The sequence below is a fragment of the Barbatula barbatula genome (genome assembly GCF_947034865.1).
Source record: "Barbatula barbatula genome assembly, chromosome: 12".
Classification (NCBI taxonomy): domain Eukaryota; kingdom Metazoa; phylum Chordata; class Actinopteri; order Cypriniformes; family Nemacheilidae; genus Barbatula; species Barbatula barbatula.
The window spans coordinates 3986908-4006901 of record NC_136775.1 but is presented as its reverse complement, the minus strand read 5'-3'; the positions used below and the strand labels follow the sequence as shown (position 1 = coordinate 4006901).

At 37.1% G+C, this 19994-nt stretch overlaps 1 protein-coding gene across 3 annotated transcripts in view; it reads right to left on the bottom strand.

Moving 5' to 3' along the window:
- Positions 1-19994, bottom strand: part of oxr1a (oxidation resistance 1a) — a 109416-nt gene that overhangs the window by 80622 nt on the left and 8800 nt on the right. For 2 of the 3 annotated variants that reach the window (XM_079469644.1, XM_079469643.1), the window contains exon 3: positions 17122-17188. In XM_079469644.1, the coding sequence (XP_079325770.1) occupies positions 17122-17138 (17 nt within the window). In that variant the 5' untranslated portion in view covers positions 17139-17188. Of the gene's footprint in view, positions 1-1027; positions 1092-17121; positions 17189-19994 lie in introns of those variants that run through there. The other variant, XM_079469642.1, reaches the window with a different exon arrangement.

Sequence of the window (19994 nt, the reverse complement as noted above, 5' to 3'; positions counted from 1 at the left end):
ATATTAAAAAGCTGACCAAAAGCACAGTGCACGCTATTGCATGATCTAACCGTGTGTCTGAAACCAAATACAATATTGTAAATGTATCCCCGGCCAGAGGCTAAATGGTTCTGATGAGCTTTAGACGCACTGAAAGGAAAAGACGCAGAGATAAACGGATAGACGGATGGATGAACTGAATGATAAATGCCGGCGGAGGAAGGGAGGGGTGGAGATGGGGGGTTAGGCTTTCATCAGCCTGGTAAACTGGGACACACTCAGCCAAATCCACTTTTTCTGATCAAGGGGGATTATCGAGGCCACCACACAGCTTAAAGTTTGTCCTGGAGTGTTTACTTCAAACAAACACACTGACAGACGGACGGACGGACAGACCCAGCCGTTGTAACAAAACAACACTGCTCTTTCTTGCCACTTGCTAGCGTGTTAACATCATGGGGTATTATAGGTGGTTGCCAGGATGTTGCTATGGAATAAATGATGCACGACTCTAGAGAACCTGTGTAAATGTGTGAATGAAATGTTCCTGAGCATCGACAAGACACAAAAAAGAAATATATATTTGCATATATATTTCAATATACTGATTTTATTGTTCAATCCGTATTAAACCTGGACATTGATGGCAAATGAATGGTGCTATTATTTGAATGCAAACACTGGCAGAAAGAGTTTGTTTTGAAGCACAAGCAGACACCGCTCAATCCTTTAAATCAATTTAATTCTGTCTGTGTCCCACCACGTCTTTCCAGCTTCAAGGAAATCTGCCTTTTAGTCTAAGAGCTGTTATTTAACTACTGTGTCTTGAGGAAGAGAAGGTGAAAGATAAAAGCTACAATCCAAAAACCACACACAGAATCCCAAAATTAATAGAACTCAAAATTCACATTTTCAATGTCATTTTATATTCTGGGCACCCGAACTTAAGTCAGACACAATTTCACTTCTTAGTAGTTCAAGTGCAATTTTCACAACATTTCATCTCCAAGGCTAAGAAAATCACTGCGCGGAAAGTTTGCGTACGTACCATGTCTTCCGCCATGAGGGCTCCATTGATGGGGTGCATTCGGAGCTCATCTACTGTATGGACTAACAAGATGCTGTGGTTAAGCTAAGAGAAATCTAAGATCATGTGACCAGAGAGTCGGCCACTGGGGTAATGTCATTAGCGGATATATCCTAGCGACTCAGGATGCAGGATCCAGAGGGATCTTGAGCTCCACAACAAGATTTAAGTTGTGCAAGACATCACGGACAGAGAAAATAAAGAACGTGCCAAGAAAACTGGGAGTCTGAATGAACGAGTGAAACATATCTAATCGAGCCACCATGAAGAAAGTATTCATTAACATTTCTTCTCACCTCAATGGCTCAGCTGGTAAAACATCTATTAGACATGTTGCTTGCCAAAATTCATCAGAATACATGAGCACTTTTCAAAGGGATGCAGTGAAGAAAGATGTTTTTGCTGCCAGATGGTGCAGTTACAGAATCTACCGGCAGGGGAATACTGGGCCATGCTTGCCAAACCTTGAAACCTTGGATCCAGACAACAGGTAGACGATTAAAAACTGCCCCAGGTCTGTATGGTCCATCACCTCATTTCCTTCTGCGTTCCAAAAACCTACTGAACGAACATAAGCAGCCGTCTTGCATTTGAAATTAAATCAAACCAGTGTATGTCAAAAAAACAGCGTTCCAACTCAACAACTGCTTTCCAGAACAACAACAACGCAAGACTTAATATCGCAAAACGACATACGGTAACACACACAAATATTGAAAACATATCTCTATACTTTTCTGGTACTGAATGAAGTACATTTATAAACAACGTTTCATTTGCAATGCATTATGGGACGAGGCAGCTTTATCATGACAAAAATTATAATCAGTATTAATTTGGCCAATATTGACAACGGGATTCTTTCGGGAACCCAGTTACTCGTTGAGTTATTGAATTAAAGCTACAGTTTGTAAAAAACGCAGCTAGAGGGCACACGATCAAAACAACAACGGTGCCGTAGCTTGATGGCGCTGTGAAGGAGCGTGGAATGATGGGATCTGTTGTCTTCAACTTCATTGGCCTAGTGGTTTTGAGATATTTTACTGCAAAATTGTTACAAACTGTACCTTTAAATAATACATAAATAACTTGAGTTCTATTTAACATTTGATTGAAAAAATTCAATCAAAAAAAAATTATTTCCTAGGGCTGCCACAAAAGCACATACAGTATAATTTCTCCGGACACCTTCTGTGATATCTATCACGCAGACCCCAAAAATTGCATCACTAAATGCATCACTTTCAAACATAGCAGTAGTACATCTTTAGCACCTTTGAGCACCATGGAAGATAAAATAGAGTATCCCTTTCGTACCATGAAAGACATAAACATATTTCAAGGTACCTTTATAGTATTCCATACCATTACTGTACCATGGGACAGCAACAAGAGAAAATTAGAGTACATTAAAAATGTCTTGCAGAGGTAGATACTCTTTTATAAGGCATCCCAATAATACAACCAAACACACCATCCATTTTTGTGCAGCTATTTGTCTAAATGAAGCATGCACTTCTACAGATATATTTTAATAATAAATGGGCCACTCGGTCACATCTGTATTCCGTCCTGTTTGCATTGGGAGGTGGTGCAGGATGATATTTCTGGGCCGGGGTTGAAAAATAGACCTGCTCTGAGATGGCTTACCAACCGTGGTGCAGAATACAAATGAAGCTACCTTATATTTATGGCAGGATGCAGTCTGTTAACCGGAGCCAAAAATAAACTGTACCAGACGACAGCACTAATAAATACACTGACAACACAATTCACACTGGAGAGCTGGGAGTCCATCCCAAAATGTATCGCTTCTTGGATTCCAAGACTATAAGAATCAAAAGTTTACTCCAAAGATTGGAATCAAGCTCATAAGAAACTGCCCAATACCTTAAAGTGATAGTTCTCCCAAAAAAAGGAATTCTGTCATCATTCACTCTCCCTCTTGTAATCTCAAACCTGTATGACTTAACTGGACCCCATACACTTGCATTGGTTTTGAGTCCATACAACAGAAGTGAATGGGGTCCAGTGATGTTCGGTTGCCAACTTTCTTCAAAATATCTTCTTTTGTGTTCTACAGAAGAAAGTCATAACGTTGTGAAATGACAAGGGTGCGAGTAAATGACAGATTTTAATTTTTGGATGAACTATCACTTAAAAAGCTTGTGGGGATTTGGATTTATCACATTGACCCGAATCAGTGATTCATTCACTGACTGTTTCCATACATCACTATAAATACAAAAGACTTGAAATATAAAGTGTTCTTTGGAGCTTTACAACTAAAATCATAGTTAAAATGGGACACAGATGTTAAACTCAAACAAATGGCCGTTTCACGTGATAAAACCTGTTCTGCGCACCCTGGCCGAGCACGAGTTGATGGCTTTTTCACAGGCGATAAATAGAAATTTGGTCTGTTCTTGCCCTCACCGTAAGACTAATATCTCAGTGTGGCGGTCAAGCATCACTCTCTGTCCTGTGTCATGCTGGAATATTGACTGCAGCTAAAGCTTACCGGGTCTGTGAAGACGGCCTGAAACCGGTCGACCAGCAGGGAGGTGAAAAACAGGCTATGCACGACAACAACATGGAAAAGTATATGCTTTAAAACTGAAAGTGATCTGCTCAGGTTGTTGAGTTGGGAATTAATTGAATAAACAACAAATTATTATTCTGGTTCTTCTTAATATTTTATACTTACAAATCAAGAATAATTTATGTAAAAAGGTCAACTACTCATATTGTTTAAATGGTAGGTGATGTGTGTAATTTTTAGGATGATCTATTGACAAAATGCAATGTAATATACTTACATATGTCTTGACGAATATGAAGCGCGCATCAGTCAGGTGCATCAGTTTTTGGGGTCCCCCGGAAACACTTCCGTTGTTGTCTGTGCAGCTTGCAGCGCGTTTCTGTGTTTGTTTGTGTTGCGAGTATTTGCATGGAATGTGTCCCCAAACTAATGAAGATGCTTTCTGAATTTTGCTTGTGTTTGCATGTGTTTTCTTCAGTTGCAGCGTAGTGACACCTAGCGGCCAACGTAAGAATGAGCCATTTCTATATACATATACCTCGGGTCTCCTTAAATGGAATTCACCATGTTGTTTCTACAGTAAAACTTACCGGACAAACTGCCCTACAGAGCGCGCTTTATAAATACATTATCTCCTCTGGCAAAGAAGCAAAAACGTGACGACATCTATGTTCTGTGTCAGCCTCCGTAGTTCTTGAAAACGAAGAGGTGGAGTCAGCCATTGGTTGCAATTTGCAAACTCACCGCTAGATGTCGCTAAAATTCGTACACTGGACCGTTAACTAAGAACAATTTCATCCTGGTCTAATATACGGGAACTTCCATATGCAGAATTCCCTTTCAGAGACGAAAACTCTAACATGATGATTATATCGAGCCAGACCCGCTATATGCATTATTAGCAAAATAGCAAACAAGGGAAAAGCAACAAGGAAAAAATACATCAACATTTTTTTCACATCATGCAGAATGTTGCATATGAGGTTGGAGATAAACGTGTGCGCTGTAGGTGCTAAATTATTTCTCACACATCGAAAATCATCTCGGCCACTGCAAGTCACCCAGATGGAGGCTAGGGAAGATTTCAGCCTTGGGGGGAAAATGTGCTAGCATTAAAAGAGCAAATCTCGCTCTCTCTATATACATTCTTCACGTATAATCTCAGTTTTAGATCGCTGGCTTCAACACTGTGTACCTGTTCTGATTCCCATGATACTCGAGTCTGGATTACACAACAGTCCCTTGCAGAACTCTCTCTTTTCTGTTTTTCAGGCTGGTCACGTGACACCTTCACAGCAATCCTGACTGTGTCAAAGCGGAGACATAGCCGCGTATCTTCATTAGCAGGAATCACTGAACTGTCAACGGCTAATTATTAGTATGAAGAGAGCGACGGCACAAGCGTTCTGGAAAGGCACTTTGGGGAACAGATAGAAGGGACACTTGATTTTGAGAGAACATTTGGGAGATGTCTTTTGTGATTATCGTTATCTACAAGCCTGGTAGAGAACATGACTCGATAAGACTATATTATAGAGGTTAAAGGGATAGGTCATCCAAAAATCTCACGCTAATGTAATTTCATAACTGTTTAAATAACTTTGTTCCGATGAACACAAAGAAAGATACTTGGAAGAATGTTAGTCATTTTCAGTTTCGTGACATTGACTACCATGGTATGAAGAATTAAATGGTAGTCAAAGGTGACCTTTGTGTTCCTAAATTCTTCAAAATATCTCATCATGAGTTCAACAGAACAAAAATGTACGATATTATTTTCCTACTATGGTAGTGGATGATGTCCCAGAATTTTTGGATGAACTATCCCTTTAAAGAGTGAAGCATACATAATGTAGTTTAAACACATTTTTTCTGTTTTGTCACTTACTGATTTAACATACTGGCACTCCTACTGTTTCATGTTCTTTAGCGATTTTCATATATGAATCAGCCATAAACTTAAAAAACAGTGTTATGTGGTGCAACTGTGATTTATCTAAAAAACTAATTCATTTTCTTGACATAATAAAAAAAAAATTACAAATCTGTAGTACTTATAGCGTTTAGAAACATTATTTGCATTTCTTTGAGTTTTGGTAAATCGCATACAATTAATATAATTGTTTTTAAAATACTATTCGCTTAAGCATACTGCAGAGATTCATATTTCAGCCATGCACAAAATGAGATATTATATGATATTATTATGATATTGGTGCAGTAAACTGTAAAAAAAATAGCGTAAAATGTACTGATCATTTCCTGCCAGCCTTGTACATTATTTGTTATTTTACGCACATTTCCGTTAATGCTACAACTCAATGCAATGCAGTGCAAAGGGTCAAAAATATGTGAAACGGTTTAAAAAAAAATCCTTCATTAAAAAAATTATTTTGTAGTCTATTTTACGTCGCTGTCCTTCTGAAACATTGTATGTCCAAACTCATCGTTTAACAGCAGCGTTTTACAAATGTTTTATTACTATTAACAGGAAAAAGTGCAATCTGAACAACTGCGTTTTTAGTACAACTTGAGTTTAAGAAATAACATTCATTCACACAGTTGATGTCAGGTTTAGTTGTTGGGAAGAAATGTGTTGTTTTTGGTGATCTCTTGTCTTCGCTCATTTAAGACTGAAAAACTTCCTGCAAGTCCACGTGCATTTCCAAGGGATAGTTAATCTAAAAATTCTGTCATTATTTATTTACCCTCATGTCGTTCAAAACCTTTATTTGACTCTTTCTTTTGTGGAACACAAAAGAAGATATGTTGAGAAATGTCTCAGTGGTGTTGTGTCCCTACAATGGAAGTCAATGGGGTCCAGTTTTTTTTTGTTTAGCAACATTCTCCAAAATATCTTCTGTGGTCTGCCGAAGAAAGCCATAGATTTGTAATGACATGAATAAATGATAAAAGAATTGTTTTTTTTGGATGAACTATCCCTTTAAAAGTCTTATGTATGCGGTGCGCAATATATATTGTGCGGCGCTCGGTGAAGAACTTTTGCCAGTGATTTGATGACCTTCAGTGATAAAAAGGCTGGCGGGTTGACACCACTTTCCTTTGAAATTTTCTCAGCCACTTCTATCTGTGGTGGTGAAGTTCTGTGTTCTGCAGCAGTGATTGACCTTTCCTGATAACTACAGTAAGTCTGCTGCCCTCAGGCTTCTCAACGTAAAAATAGCTGTTATGTAACTTAGCAGTGGGATAGCGATTGGTTTTAAACATTATATACGTGTGTCCTCTGACAAGGATGAGCATATTTCCTTTGGCTATTTGATTTTTTAGAAACATGTTAATAAGCTTGCACTGGTTCTTGTGTGGGGTTTATGCATCACACATTTTATCACCGGAGGTTGTCAAATATCTGCACTGTTACTTGTAGTGGGTGTATACGCTGTCAGATGGCAGAACGTTACCGATGGGCTTAAAATCTGATCACAATGGGGAGGTGTGGCTGTATGTATGGATGCATAAGATATACATTTAATCAGACAGTGAATCTCAGAATGGGAAAGTGAATATAATAATGCGCTAATGCATCAAACTCCTATAGATGGTTGACACTTTTTTTATATGTGTAAATATATATAAAGTGGTCAGTGGTCGTTCACTATATATACACAGTATGTATGGACTTCATATCCATCACATCAACACTTAACCGTTGCACACAAAGCGGATAACTTGAGCTTGAATGTTTTTACTCATATTGGTGTTCAAAGTAGTGCATGAGAACAAATTATTTCCAGTTGCTTTGATTTAGCAAATAGTTTTGAGCATCTCTAAATTGATGAGACCAGGACTGCTGGATTCAGGCAGCGGAACATTCGGGGTCACATGAGATCTCTACAGTCGAAGAAAGTAAGGTCTGCCTCAAATATTTCTGCATTATTATACCTCATCACGACACATTTTGGTAAAAATAAATAATATATAATATGATATGTGACCCTGGACCACAAAGCCAGTCTTAAGTAGCACGCGAACATTTAAAAATACATGGTATGGGTTAAAATTATAGATTTATCTTTTATGGCAAAAATCATCAGGATATTAAGTAAAGATCTTGTTCAATGAAGATGTTTTGTAAATTTCCTACCTTAAATATATAAAAAAAACGTTGGTTTGTGAGTAATATGCAATGCTAAGGACTTAGTTTGGAGAACCTTAAAGACGATTCTCTCAATATTTAGATTTTTTGCACCCTCAGATTCCAGATTTTCAAATAGTTGAATTTCGGTCTAATATCATCATATCCTAATAAACCATACATCAAAGCTTCTTTATTCAGCTTTCAGACTATGTGTAAATATCCATTTTAAAAAAATGTGACCCTTATTAAGACTTGTTTTGTAGTCCATGATTATTCTTGCTATAACTTCGCTGACCAAAAGTCAATAGTTAATTTCTTTAGAACCATTTTGGGCTTTTAAATATTTTCACATATGAACTGTGTTCATTTCAGACTAAAAATTATATAATGAGTGAGAACATTGTCCTTTAATATACAGTATACTGTACAGTACCACTGTACTCAATGATATTTATTTACTCATATTTTTATCCCTTAAGATATGGTGAAACCATACTAACATTTTAGCCAAATAAGCAACTATATATAGATTTTTTTGGTCTATTTGCAATACAATAATAGTTTAACTTCGTTTAACTATGGTATTTGTAGTAAAACTGAGGGAATAAAAATGGAAATCAACCTGGCAAAGAACCATGGTTACAACACTTTTACTATAATAAAACCATGGTCAATTTTCCTAAAGAACATATAATCGAATGTACTGCGAAAAGAAATTCCATTTGGAGTCACTAGCGACACAAAAATGACACACTACAACTTTAAAAACGCCTGAATACAGTTGTTGCGTAATCGTGCCCTACCACAGTATCTGCTTATGAAGGCAGTGGTTTGCTTTGTCTTACAGGCTAAAAATACCCACAGCAGCTAGCGGGTAAGTCTATCTGAGGGCCTGTAATGAGCTCTGTCACATCAGCCTTGCCCCTGCAGCGCCTGTGGTTGTCTCATGTCACTTTACATTCGTCACAGCAGCCGTTGAGACCTCCAGTGAACCACCAGGAAGTCAGAACAGCTCTGCCACGTCTGCCGTTCCGGGTTCAGCGATTCCACGGGCCGCCTGGAGGTCTTCACGCCTTACTGAGCTGAAGTTGAAACGGGAACAACCTTTATCAAGCTTCGGCGGATCGGCGGATGTCTACCTTCGGCGGTGAAGACGGCGGAGAAATCGATGTAATCATATTAATCTGTGCAAATGCAAATTTCTCGGCTTATCAGCTCTAATGGCTTTCTGCATCACTCTTTACTTATATAATGTCCGTTCATGGAGTGCTTGGAACACGGGACATTTTTAGTCGGATGTTTATCTTATAAAATACAAATGTATTTGTATGTAAATGTGAGATTTTTAATATTATGGTAATATTTTACAAAACTAATAACCCAAGAGAGGTTAAATAGAAATGATAATGGAGATGGAGTGTGTCATGTTCATAGCTGCCAAGAATTAACATGTGCTCAGCACAAACCATGTGTCAGCCCTATTAAAATATGCACTGTAAAGAAACTGTAGTTTTACAGAAGATTTCTGTAATTTTTTTACAGATTGTCTACAAAAAATTTTTAATAACAGAATAAGACCGCAAATATTTAAGAAAACTAGGGGAAATGTAATTTTACACGCTATTTTACAGTTTATTTCTGGTGCCAGAATATTTTTTACAGTTTTTTTAAATACTAAAGTCAAAAACTATGAAATTACAGAACAAGACAACACATTTACAAGAAAAATTGGGAAAATTATTTAATTAACAGTATATCCTATAATTTTACAGAAAAAACATATTTTACGGTATATTTCTGTTTTCAAGTACGCAGGTTTTCAGTTTTTTTCCCGGAAATTCAGTTTTTCAGTGTGAGCCACCAGTTAAAGGAATAGTTCACCAGGTTCCCTGTTGCTGTTTACAGAGTCTATAGGGCTCTTGCAGAGTCTGGTGTATATTCTCAGGACAACTATTTTAGTGATATTTGTCAATTATTTGACTGCATGCATTTTGTTGCATGCATTCAGCACTCCACCACTAACTCACACATCTAAATGCCAGCAAATGCACGGCTCAATGTATTACATAACAGACAATTAACAGCCAGCCGAGTTCCTAAAGATGTACTGCAGAGCAGAGACGAAGCCATTCCATTTCACCTCATCTCCCGGCGTTTCATTCCTCCTCCTTTAATCTACGAGTCATTTCTTGCCCATTTTTCACCTTGGTTTATTTTGACCTTGGTTTAGTGCAGCATGTGTTTCTGGCCTGCTATTAAACTTCCAGTGCTTTCAATCAATATTATCAGTGACTTCCAAGGATAAAAAAACTCATTAGAGAGCATTGAAAGGCTAGCGCGAGCGTTTAGCGCAGGTGATAACTGCTATCTATAATTGAATATTTCTGATTACAGAAGACATAATCTTCTCATAGCGACTGTCAATGCTTGAGCGCAGATACAAAATGCTTCATTTCAGACTACTGTACTGCATGTCTGCGTGTTGGGAGGAAAACTGTATTGCTCAAAGTTGTCCTTTCATATTTCAGGAGATATGAGCTTTGTTTAAAAAGTGATAGTTCACCCAAAACAGAAAAATCTGTCATTATTTATTCACCCTCTTGTCATTTTAAACCTGTATGACTTTCTTACGCAGAACATGAAAGAAGATATTATGAAAAATGTTGTTAACCGGCACCTATTCACCAAACAATAGATGGATTCAATTCATGTACATGCTATTTAAATCTTCATCTAGTTATCTTTCCACAATTTGGTTATATTTATATAGGAAAACTCCTTTAATGCGCCATCATATGCCTTAAACGGTCTCGTGGGTCCATGAGGTTGAATTATCTGCGTACTGAATATAAAAGCAATGTTTACGGATGCAGAGCTCAGCATGTGTGAGAGAGAGATGTGCAGAGCCAAAAGGAGAGTGTCCGGAGAGAAAACGCTAATATACAAGTTTTCTAGGAGAAGCGGGCAGATCTGTCAGGAATCATTAAGATCCAGGTCAGAGCAGCGGAAGGACATGGCGAGCTCATGAGGACAGTTTGATCCTGATGTGACACTGACATGTGTTGCAGACACGTGGGACATCTCAGTGTGACACTAGGATATTCCAAAAGTATGAAAAATGACAATATGTGACATGATCAGATTTTTTTTAAAGGGGCCGTGTCACGAGGAATCACATTTCTTTAGACCTTGCGAGATAATGTGGATTTTGCTTCTCACCACAGCTGGAGTTAAAAGTGGAGTGGGATGAAAACTAGAGATGAGATACATTTATTGACGTATCCGAATGACTTCATGTCAATCCAAACCTTTCATCTGCACAACACAAAAGAAGATTGAAGAACGCTGGTAACCAAACAACAATGACTTCCATTATATGGACAAAAAAATGACATCTAAATATCTTCTTTTGTGTTTCACATAGCAAGGTTTTGAACCTATGGTAGGCTAGCGTACTCAGTGTTGTTTTTTCTTTATTTGAAAACTGATCTGATTAAATCAGATTGTGGGGAGGAAGGCGGGACGAGAGCCGTGAGGGATGTCTCACGGAGGAGATCGGGAGCATAAGAGACGAGCGGCAGGACTGTTGACGAGAGAGGACAGTCGACTGTGAAGTAGCTGCCGGTCCTTTACTTCCGTCTTATTGTTTGTTTTATTTGATTAAATAATCAAATCTCCTTCCTTCACTTTTATGGATCTGTGTCACACAGATCAGTTTTGTTCCTCAGACCAACAGCTGCATCAGAGAACTCCATAAAAACACAAAGCTCTGTCATTTATTCAAATAAATGCGGTGCGGAGAATCGCTCAGACGGGGCGGCGGTAAGAAAACATTCCATCATCTTATTTTGTTCCCGGTCAGCAAATGTTGTGTGAGGAAGATATGCAGAGAGCGTTCAGGCCTGTGTTGGGTTGATATAGCAGAAGTCATTTCAAGTCTTAAACGCTTAAGTTTTCATGGAGGAGGTAATGTAAGGCTGATGTAAGCTCTGAGGAGTCCTATTTAAAACAGCCTGACGTGGCAAAAACACACTCAAGTCGAAACTATTCGGCATAGAATACTGTGGCAGAAACATAGGACAAAGAATATTTAAAAGGGTGGTTGTGTCTGTGAATGTAAAGAAATCCTACATGTATGCCCTAAAGTTATTACACAAATCATTTATTGAACAACTACATAAAACAATCTTAAAACTCTCTCCTTACCCTGATTCACAACAGTAAACTTTAAATAATAATGATTTATAATATGAGCCGTCCGGTCAAGTTTGGTGGGTAACGTCAGTTTGACTTGAACCTACATAAAACATTTTAAAGAAAGCTTTAAAGAAACAGTTCACCCCGAAATAATAATAATATAATAATAATTTAACTAAAATCTGAATTGAAGTCACACAGCTCTCAAATCCTACAGCTATGCTATGCGTGTTGTTCGAATTCGTTTTCAGTTTTATATGGTTTGGAACTAAATGGCATTAAGTACAGTAAATTCAGACAGAATTTGTTAATTCAGGTTTAAGCCTTCCATTAACCTCTAAACAACCTTGAAAGCAACTGTAGAAAAACAGTAAATAGCCTCATATAGAGTGTTAAGATGAGATGCATGTGCATGAGCGTGGCATGCTGTTATCATACTGACACATTAGATGCTTAAATCCAACACCAGAGTTGACCACACAACACCGCTCTCACAGATCATCAATGAAAACACTGAGGAAGAACTGTATACTGTAAAAAATTATACTAAAAAAACAGGATATATGACCAGTTACAAAAAACAGAAGCCATTTAAATCGGAAGGAAGATAAAAAGTAACTTAGTTGTTTACACGAGCGTTTTAACCTCAAATCATGAAAGGGACAAGTATCAAGGTGATACCCATTTTTGTACATGCACAATGGCATTGTATTCTTTAAGTGAGACAGGGAAGGTATAACGTAAACATCTCATATGTTTTTCTAAATATGTTCTCTGATTCCATTTCTATTTGCAGACACTATAATTGGATTCAATTTATTGTCATTACACACATACAAGTACAGTGCAACGAAATGTATTATAAGGAAGAAAATGAAAAGTAAGCCAATCCCTGAAGTCAACAGTGATAGTAACACTGCAACTTCTGATTCAGACACTTGGCCAATATTGAGATCCCGATTATTTAACAGGATTACTCATTAACCTTTAAAACAACATAGAAAATAAAAAAACATGGCTTTTAAACTCTGAATTTAACTGAAAAATAAATGTAAAGAAATAGCACTGCCGGACCACTGTAAAGAAAGGGTGCGCTGTGGATTTATACTACAAGAAAAGAGAGGATCCTTGCAAAATGGAATGCGGGACAATAATTGTTTAGCTCGATTATTTTGATTTTGTAATTGATAAAGGCTGAAATTGACGATTACGGTTAATTTCCGATAAACTGTACAGCCCTAGTTAGGAGACACAGATTTTTTTACCAAAAAGGTTTTAGGATTCCTTGAAGGACCAAACAATTGGGGTACAAACTGAACTGACACTCAAACATTTAAAAAATAAGGGCATGGAATTATAATAAGTGACAGTCAGTAAGTCAATATTAAAACGCATAAATTTCACTGTTTTGGAATAACCTCCAGCAATGATTAACGTCCCTTTGAAGTTGAAATCGCAGCCTAAAGCCAATGCCAGCTTCATATAGTCATACAGCAAGTACATGTAAACTGCATCGGTTACTGAGGAAACCTGGAGTCAATTGAGGTTAAATACTTTTAGTGGGATGAATACAATTTAGGGCTGTCAAACGATTGAATCTAACCAGAATATAAATTTGTGTTTACATATTATTTGACCGTGCACTACATATCAATTTTGTATTCATAAACAAAAAAACATGCACTTGAATATATATTTAGGAAATATTTAGATGCATTTATTTATGTTGAGCAGTAATTGAAATTATATGAATATGTACATAATCTAAATGTTGTTGCTTTAAATATTTTTCTTAAATATATATATATATATATATATATATATATATATATATATATATATATATATATGTATGTGTATGTATTTATAAATACAAAATTAAAATGCACAGTATAAAGACTTAAGTTACGTGTCAGGTTTAGACATTTTGAAATGAATCAAACGAAAAACAAACCTAGCGTACATTGAAATCAGAGATGCTGTCTTTAGTTTTATCCGTGTAAGATCATTAAGAAAGTCGAAGAGGTTTTTAAATAAAGGGTTCATTAAAATCCCCTTCAAAATATATTAATATACAGCAACAGGAAAAAATAAGAGACCATTCCAAATGTATGTTTAATGCATGTATTGATGTATTGCTGGCATTCCAGTCCAGTGTCTGTTGAATTTCAACAAAATCAAACCTCAGGAGTGACATAATCATCAAACAGCAATGTGAAAGACCGACAGCATGACAAGACATGTTTCTAGATTTTCACATTTCCAAATACTAAGTAGAAATACGACTCTTGCATTGCTTAAAAGTGAATAGGAACTTGTTTTCTGCAGTACAGAGTAGTTGCAATATTTGAGGTCCGAAAGAATACAGAGCGTTTCCAGTTTTCATTTTTTCTGAAAAAAAGATCCAAATGCATTATTTTTATTTGACACTTGGGAGAAATATTGTTAATAGTGCTAAGAAAAAAACGAAAACGATAATTTTATCGTTAAATAGTAAATCCGGAAAAAATGAAGAAAAAAAAAGTATGCTGCTGTATATACGTCACCCTGCCTGTGTAAATCCATCTAAAGTCATTTTTGTAATTGACTGTTTTCTACAAAAATCATACGACATGTAAAATACATTCTGTGAAGTTATTTGCCGCTGTTCACTTCTTATACACCTCTGTGGAATATCGAAGACTGATCGGTCATTCATGTCACTGTCATCATCCTTTGCTAATACTACTATAAAAACCTCAGGCAAGACCAAAGATGATTGCATGCGTACAGTAGCCTGAAAAATAAGTTCATAATAACATTCCACGTGCGGAGACCCCTCCCCTTTCAGTTCACCAATCAAAACCACCCGGCAGGAGATGAAACCTCAGGAGGTAAAACAGCAACTGTGAAGAAATCGCCACATATCTCAGAATTCCCAAGCATTTCCAAGGCAATGGCTTTACCAAAGTCAATCACAATATCTGAACTCAAGGCCATTTAGATCCAATGGCATCACCTTGCCTTTGAGGGTTGAATACACGGTACATGTTCTCCAAAAGAGGAACATCTTCTGCAGCTTTTTCTTATCGAGTATGGGGGCAACATACTTGTAATGAAGACCCGCATCCGATGCATGTTGACATCCATACATGATGGAGCAGCGTGGTGCTGATTGCATGTGTCAACATCATGTCAGCCATTTGTCTTCCATCCATTCTGGTTTTGACAACAGTGACAGATCTGGACATCTGATGGATTTAGTTTACTAGATCAAGATCAGAACTATATATTTAGCTTTGTTCTCTGAATCCGATCTCTAAATTAATCCGGACTGCATCTGCTGTTCTGTGCAGCTGCCGGGCAACTCGATATTGCTTTAATATCATTACTGCAGATTACAACAGCAGCCCTGTATGTGACAGTTCAGTCTGCTACTACCAGGACTGGCTACTTCCCGTTTTCGCAGGAAGTCATTGTTGTGCATTCAATCACCTGCGAGATGACATTTTCAAGGGGAAGAAAAAACACACAAGGTTAAGATGCGAAACTACATTAAGCCGTAACGTGATTCGTCTCAAAACTGATCGAGAGGGTGAAGGTTTTTTTCATAAGTCAAGGTTGGCCGAATATTTGCCGGATTTGAAGCCGCAATGCAGATCTGGGCGGTCAAGATGATTTCGGGGAAGGCGAGAGGATGACCGAGTAATGAGCTCTGTGCATGGGTGGATTGGTTTAGTTCTTATAGCCTGAGCTCATTTTGGACGTTAAACACGGGTATAGGTCTTATTAGCGGACGTCTTATCTGCTGTCCAGAGCTCAGGAGCTGCACGGCAATCCTTAAAGAGGAGCGCGGCTCATTTTTCAAGGGAACACTGATGTGACAGGAAGGAATTTTTAATGAGCTGTTCTAGCTGTAATGCGTTTAATGAACAATCCCAGCGATGAGGGATTTCATTTGACACTGTTCCTGTAACAGTTTTATACGCGTGTGTAAACATTGGCAATTAAACCATCGATGAAAACACACAAACCCAAACAACGAATGATGTTTTACAGCAGTGGTTCTTAACTAATGGGTCATTAAAATAGGTTGCAGGTATTTTCTAGTAAGAGTAAATTTGTTTAAATACATTTTAAATAAATTATTATTATATAACTAGAAATATAAATAGATAAATAGTTGATTTACTAAAAACAAAATCGAAATTGTATCATTATTTCAAAAATAGTCACAAAATATTTTTTTTATATAAAGACATAAATAAAAATATAAAGTTCATATCTACTGGTAAAGTTGAACCAAGCGGTTGCACACATTATCAAACACCTCCTAAGACAACAATATTTCATCATTACCGAGTAATGTATATACAGTAAAACAACACGAACATGAAAACATCCCACAACATGTTTCTACCTAGTCCCTTTTTGAGACCAAAATTGGATTCACTGAAAATGAGTGTTGCAAAGCATGCAAATCCTGTGAATCTCAAATGACATGCATGAAGGAAATGCGTGTAGAATAATAATGTGATTTCCTGAGGTCACCGGCTACTAATGCAGCTTCTGTCAATTTTATGCGTCCCAATTGGTTTCATTACTTCCTCAAGTTCCCGATTGGGTTTGTTTGTGGTGTCTGCGCAATGACCCACACATGGCATATTCGTATACAATTACATCTGTCAAATTGAGTTTCCGACAGCGTTTACTGCAGCTGTGCTAAAGCAAGCTTATGCCATGAATCAGAACAGTCAAATACGGTACTGAATGTTCTGTTTATCAAAAATGACAAGGGAAATGATATGCAGTGACATTGTGTGAATAATTCATGCACAAGGTATAGTACGTTTCGGGCATTTGCACTTCTAGAAATGATCCAATAGGTGCTGTTGACATGTAAATGTGGGTGTACGTGGGTTAATGTATTTGGGTTCTGACATCAGACAGAAAGACGTTTCAGAACAAGACGTTTTCTGCATCATACGGTAGCTTTAAAAACAAACAGATGGGGATTTTATTTAAAAGTCAACGAACTCAATGATCAAAAGTACTTGATTTCCCATATTATAAAAAAGTTGGTTCTCAAAATCACCCTTAAATAAATAAAAAAGGCTTTAAAAAGCGTGACTGAGGTTTATATTCTTAAGAGCACAAAATAGAAATAAAAGCATAACATTTGATTTCCCGACTAAAACAGTGAAATGAAACAATGAAAATGAACTGTTGTGTTGCTCTGACCTTTTAGTGCTGAACATGTTGGCAGGGCTTTCGTCTGTGACTTAAAAGTTTTCCTGGAGGTACAAACCTGAGAAAACAACCAGATAAAAGAATGATAAGAGCCGAAATGTCAAGGTGTCCTGAGCAAAAACCTACAACAACCCCTGTAACCCTCAGACTGGCCATTTAAATTAATAATAATCTGTAGATATCTATAAATATACACACCCATACACAGCTGCGGAAACACTTGAGAACACCATCTAAATTGTATTTTTAAACAGACGATTCTGTAAAATTTCAACAAAATCAAACCTCAGGAGTGCCAACGTCATCCAACAGCAATGTGAAAAAAGATAAAGCCGTGATAGAAATATCAACTTTTCCCAAATACGTTGCTGCTGTAATGCTTAAAAGTCAATATCAACTCGTTTTCTTTGCAATATTTAATGTCTGAAAAAACACAGAGCATCTTTTCTGTTATTTCGACCCGTTTCTCCAGTTTTCTGCAAAGTAACGCATTTAGAAACAATATTTTTAGTAGTCATTTGGAAGAAATATTGTTAAAAACTAAAATGGTCATCTTAACCTACAAATAATAAATGAAGAAACTGAAATTGTCACTTGATGTTTTTCCACGGCTCTTTAGAGTACATAATATATTTAACTTGCTTCATATTAAAAGGGTTTGTGTGAATGGACAACCAGAGGATGAAGAATAAACCGGTTGATTAAGGGCTAATGTAAGTACAGCGAGTTTAATGATATCAAAAACTCTTCAGGCTTTAACTTTTAATCTCAAATTGAATCTCCCTTTAAGTGTTCTCTGATCTGAGGAATCATTTATAATCCACTTGTTGACGTTTGGCAAGAGTCAGCTGTATGTGATCTAGCTATTGTGTCTGCTAACTGTGTTAAATTAAGAGTAAAAACACTATGTTTATAGTATGTTTAGACAGATCAGTCTACCTTAATACTGAATCTAATAAATGGTACATACTGTGCAGTGTGCCCTGCATTTGGTGTACTGCCTATAGTATTTTCTTTTAAAATAAGAAATAAAATCGCAAACATTTACAAATGGCAAAAATAAGTGCTTACGATCACTGAAAGATGTGCAATAGTAATGCTGTTTTGTAGACTCTTAGTTCATCACCTCTAGGTGTCGGAAAGAACATGCACACATTCTGGGTCAGAATCCAAAACTATCAGCAGAAGATTCAGACAGAGAATGAGGCCACTGAATCTTTACACTGAGCGGATGCGGCGTACATTAGTGATGCAGGTTGCAGGCTATAGATGCTCTTTACACAAAGGTTACATTGTGGCCGCGTCATTAATGCACAGGACCTTTAAACCGCAATCCTAAACACAAGCCATAATGAGACGTTGAGACAGTTGTGCCTGTGACAGTCATACAATATGTAAATATGGTAGCATGATATGCATTAAAGTACCATGGTGTTACCTTCACGAAAGAGATTTTTTGCAGTTAATGACACATATTCCCCAAATTGTTCATTACCATGTAATCAGGTGATCAAGTAAACATCAGGTCTGATTGTAAAAAGCACATTGTACGGAATAAAACAACCTTTTCACAAGTCGCACAGACTTCTGGGAATGCGCAGCACTGTCATTGATACAGCTATGAATCATGGGATTCTCCGTCTGTACTGCATTCCACTGTGACTTTCACACTCCGATCGTTGCTCGCTGCTTTAATACGTTTTATGTTTAACCCGACACAACTGAGACACGTGTGGGAGGTGACGGGAATAATATAACACAGAACATGCAGAAGAAAATAATTATAATAAAAAAAGAAGCGGATTTAATATTAGGGATATGTACATTTTGGGCGATAACCGATAATTATTTAACCTTGGACGCCGATAACCGATGTATTGGCCGATATACGGTATCTAGATGTTAATATAAAATTCCCTAAAGACAATAAGTGGACAACTTCCTTAATTTAAAAACATTGACTACAAGGTAACCAATAGTGACTTTACTTTTTCCCTCTGAAAATCATGCACCAAGCCTACTTTACACTAGTTAAGATCCTTTAACCTTGAAACCTTTGTGGTATATTTTTTATGTAATAAACAAGTTATAGATGTTTTTCCAGAGCAACCCAGAAAAATGTTCTTAGTAGCCACAGGTCTCAAGACAAAACATTCAGACAGCAGTCTGACTCAAACAATATGCTTTTGTTTCTATAAATGACACATTGATAAATGCTTTATCTACACACTGTACCTATAGTACATCAACATTGTTTTGCTAATAGCAGAAATATGTGAATGATCAAGACAGAAAGATAGGACTGCACAGTATGTATTTAACTGTGAGCGCAATGCAGCTGAAGAAGTTTAACAAGAGGAAATGATTTATCGGTTATAATATATCCGCCTAAATTTTATTATCGGCGGATTACATTTAAAAAATGGCAATTTATCGGCCGATAAATAATCGTGCATCCCTATGTAATGAATTAATTTATATACTAATATAAAAATCATAACCCAAAGCACACGCCAGAGGTCCACACCGAGGGCACAGGGCATGTTCAGAAGGTTATTTTGTTTTATTTTCTCTGCACTATAGTGACTCATTCCTCTCGACTAAGTGTTCAACAGATATAGAGCGATTTCATCAAAAGCCTTTCATGGCTCCGAAGTGCCATGGACCGTGTTCTGCATGCTTTTATGGAGCACTTGCAAGCTTCTTTTGGAAAGTGAAATGTTGTGAACTTGAAATATGAGGACAAATACACAGCAAGTGGAACTAAGTGACACTTCAACCTACCCAGCCTTGAAAAAAATAGCGTTTTTTGTATCCTGCTGGTGAAAAAGTGTAAAATGCTAAGCCTCACTTATGAGATCATT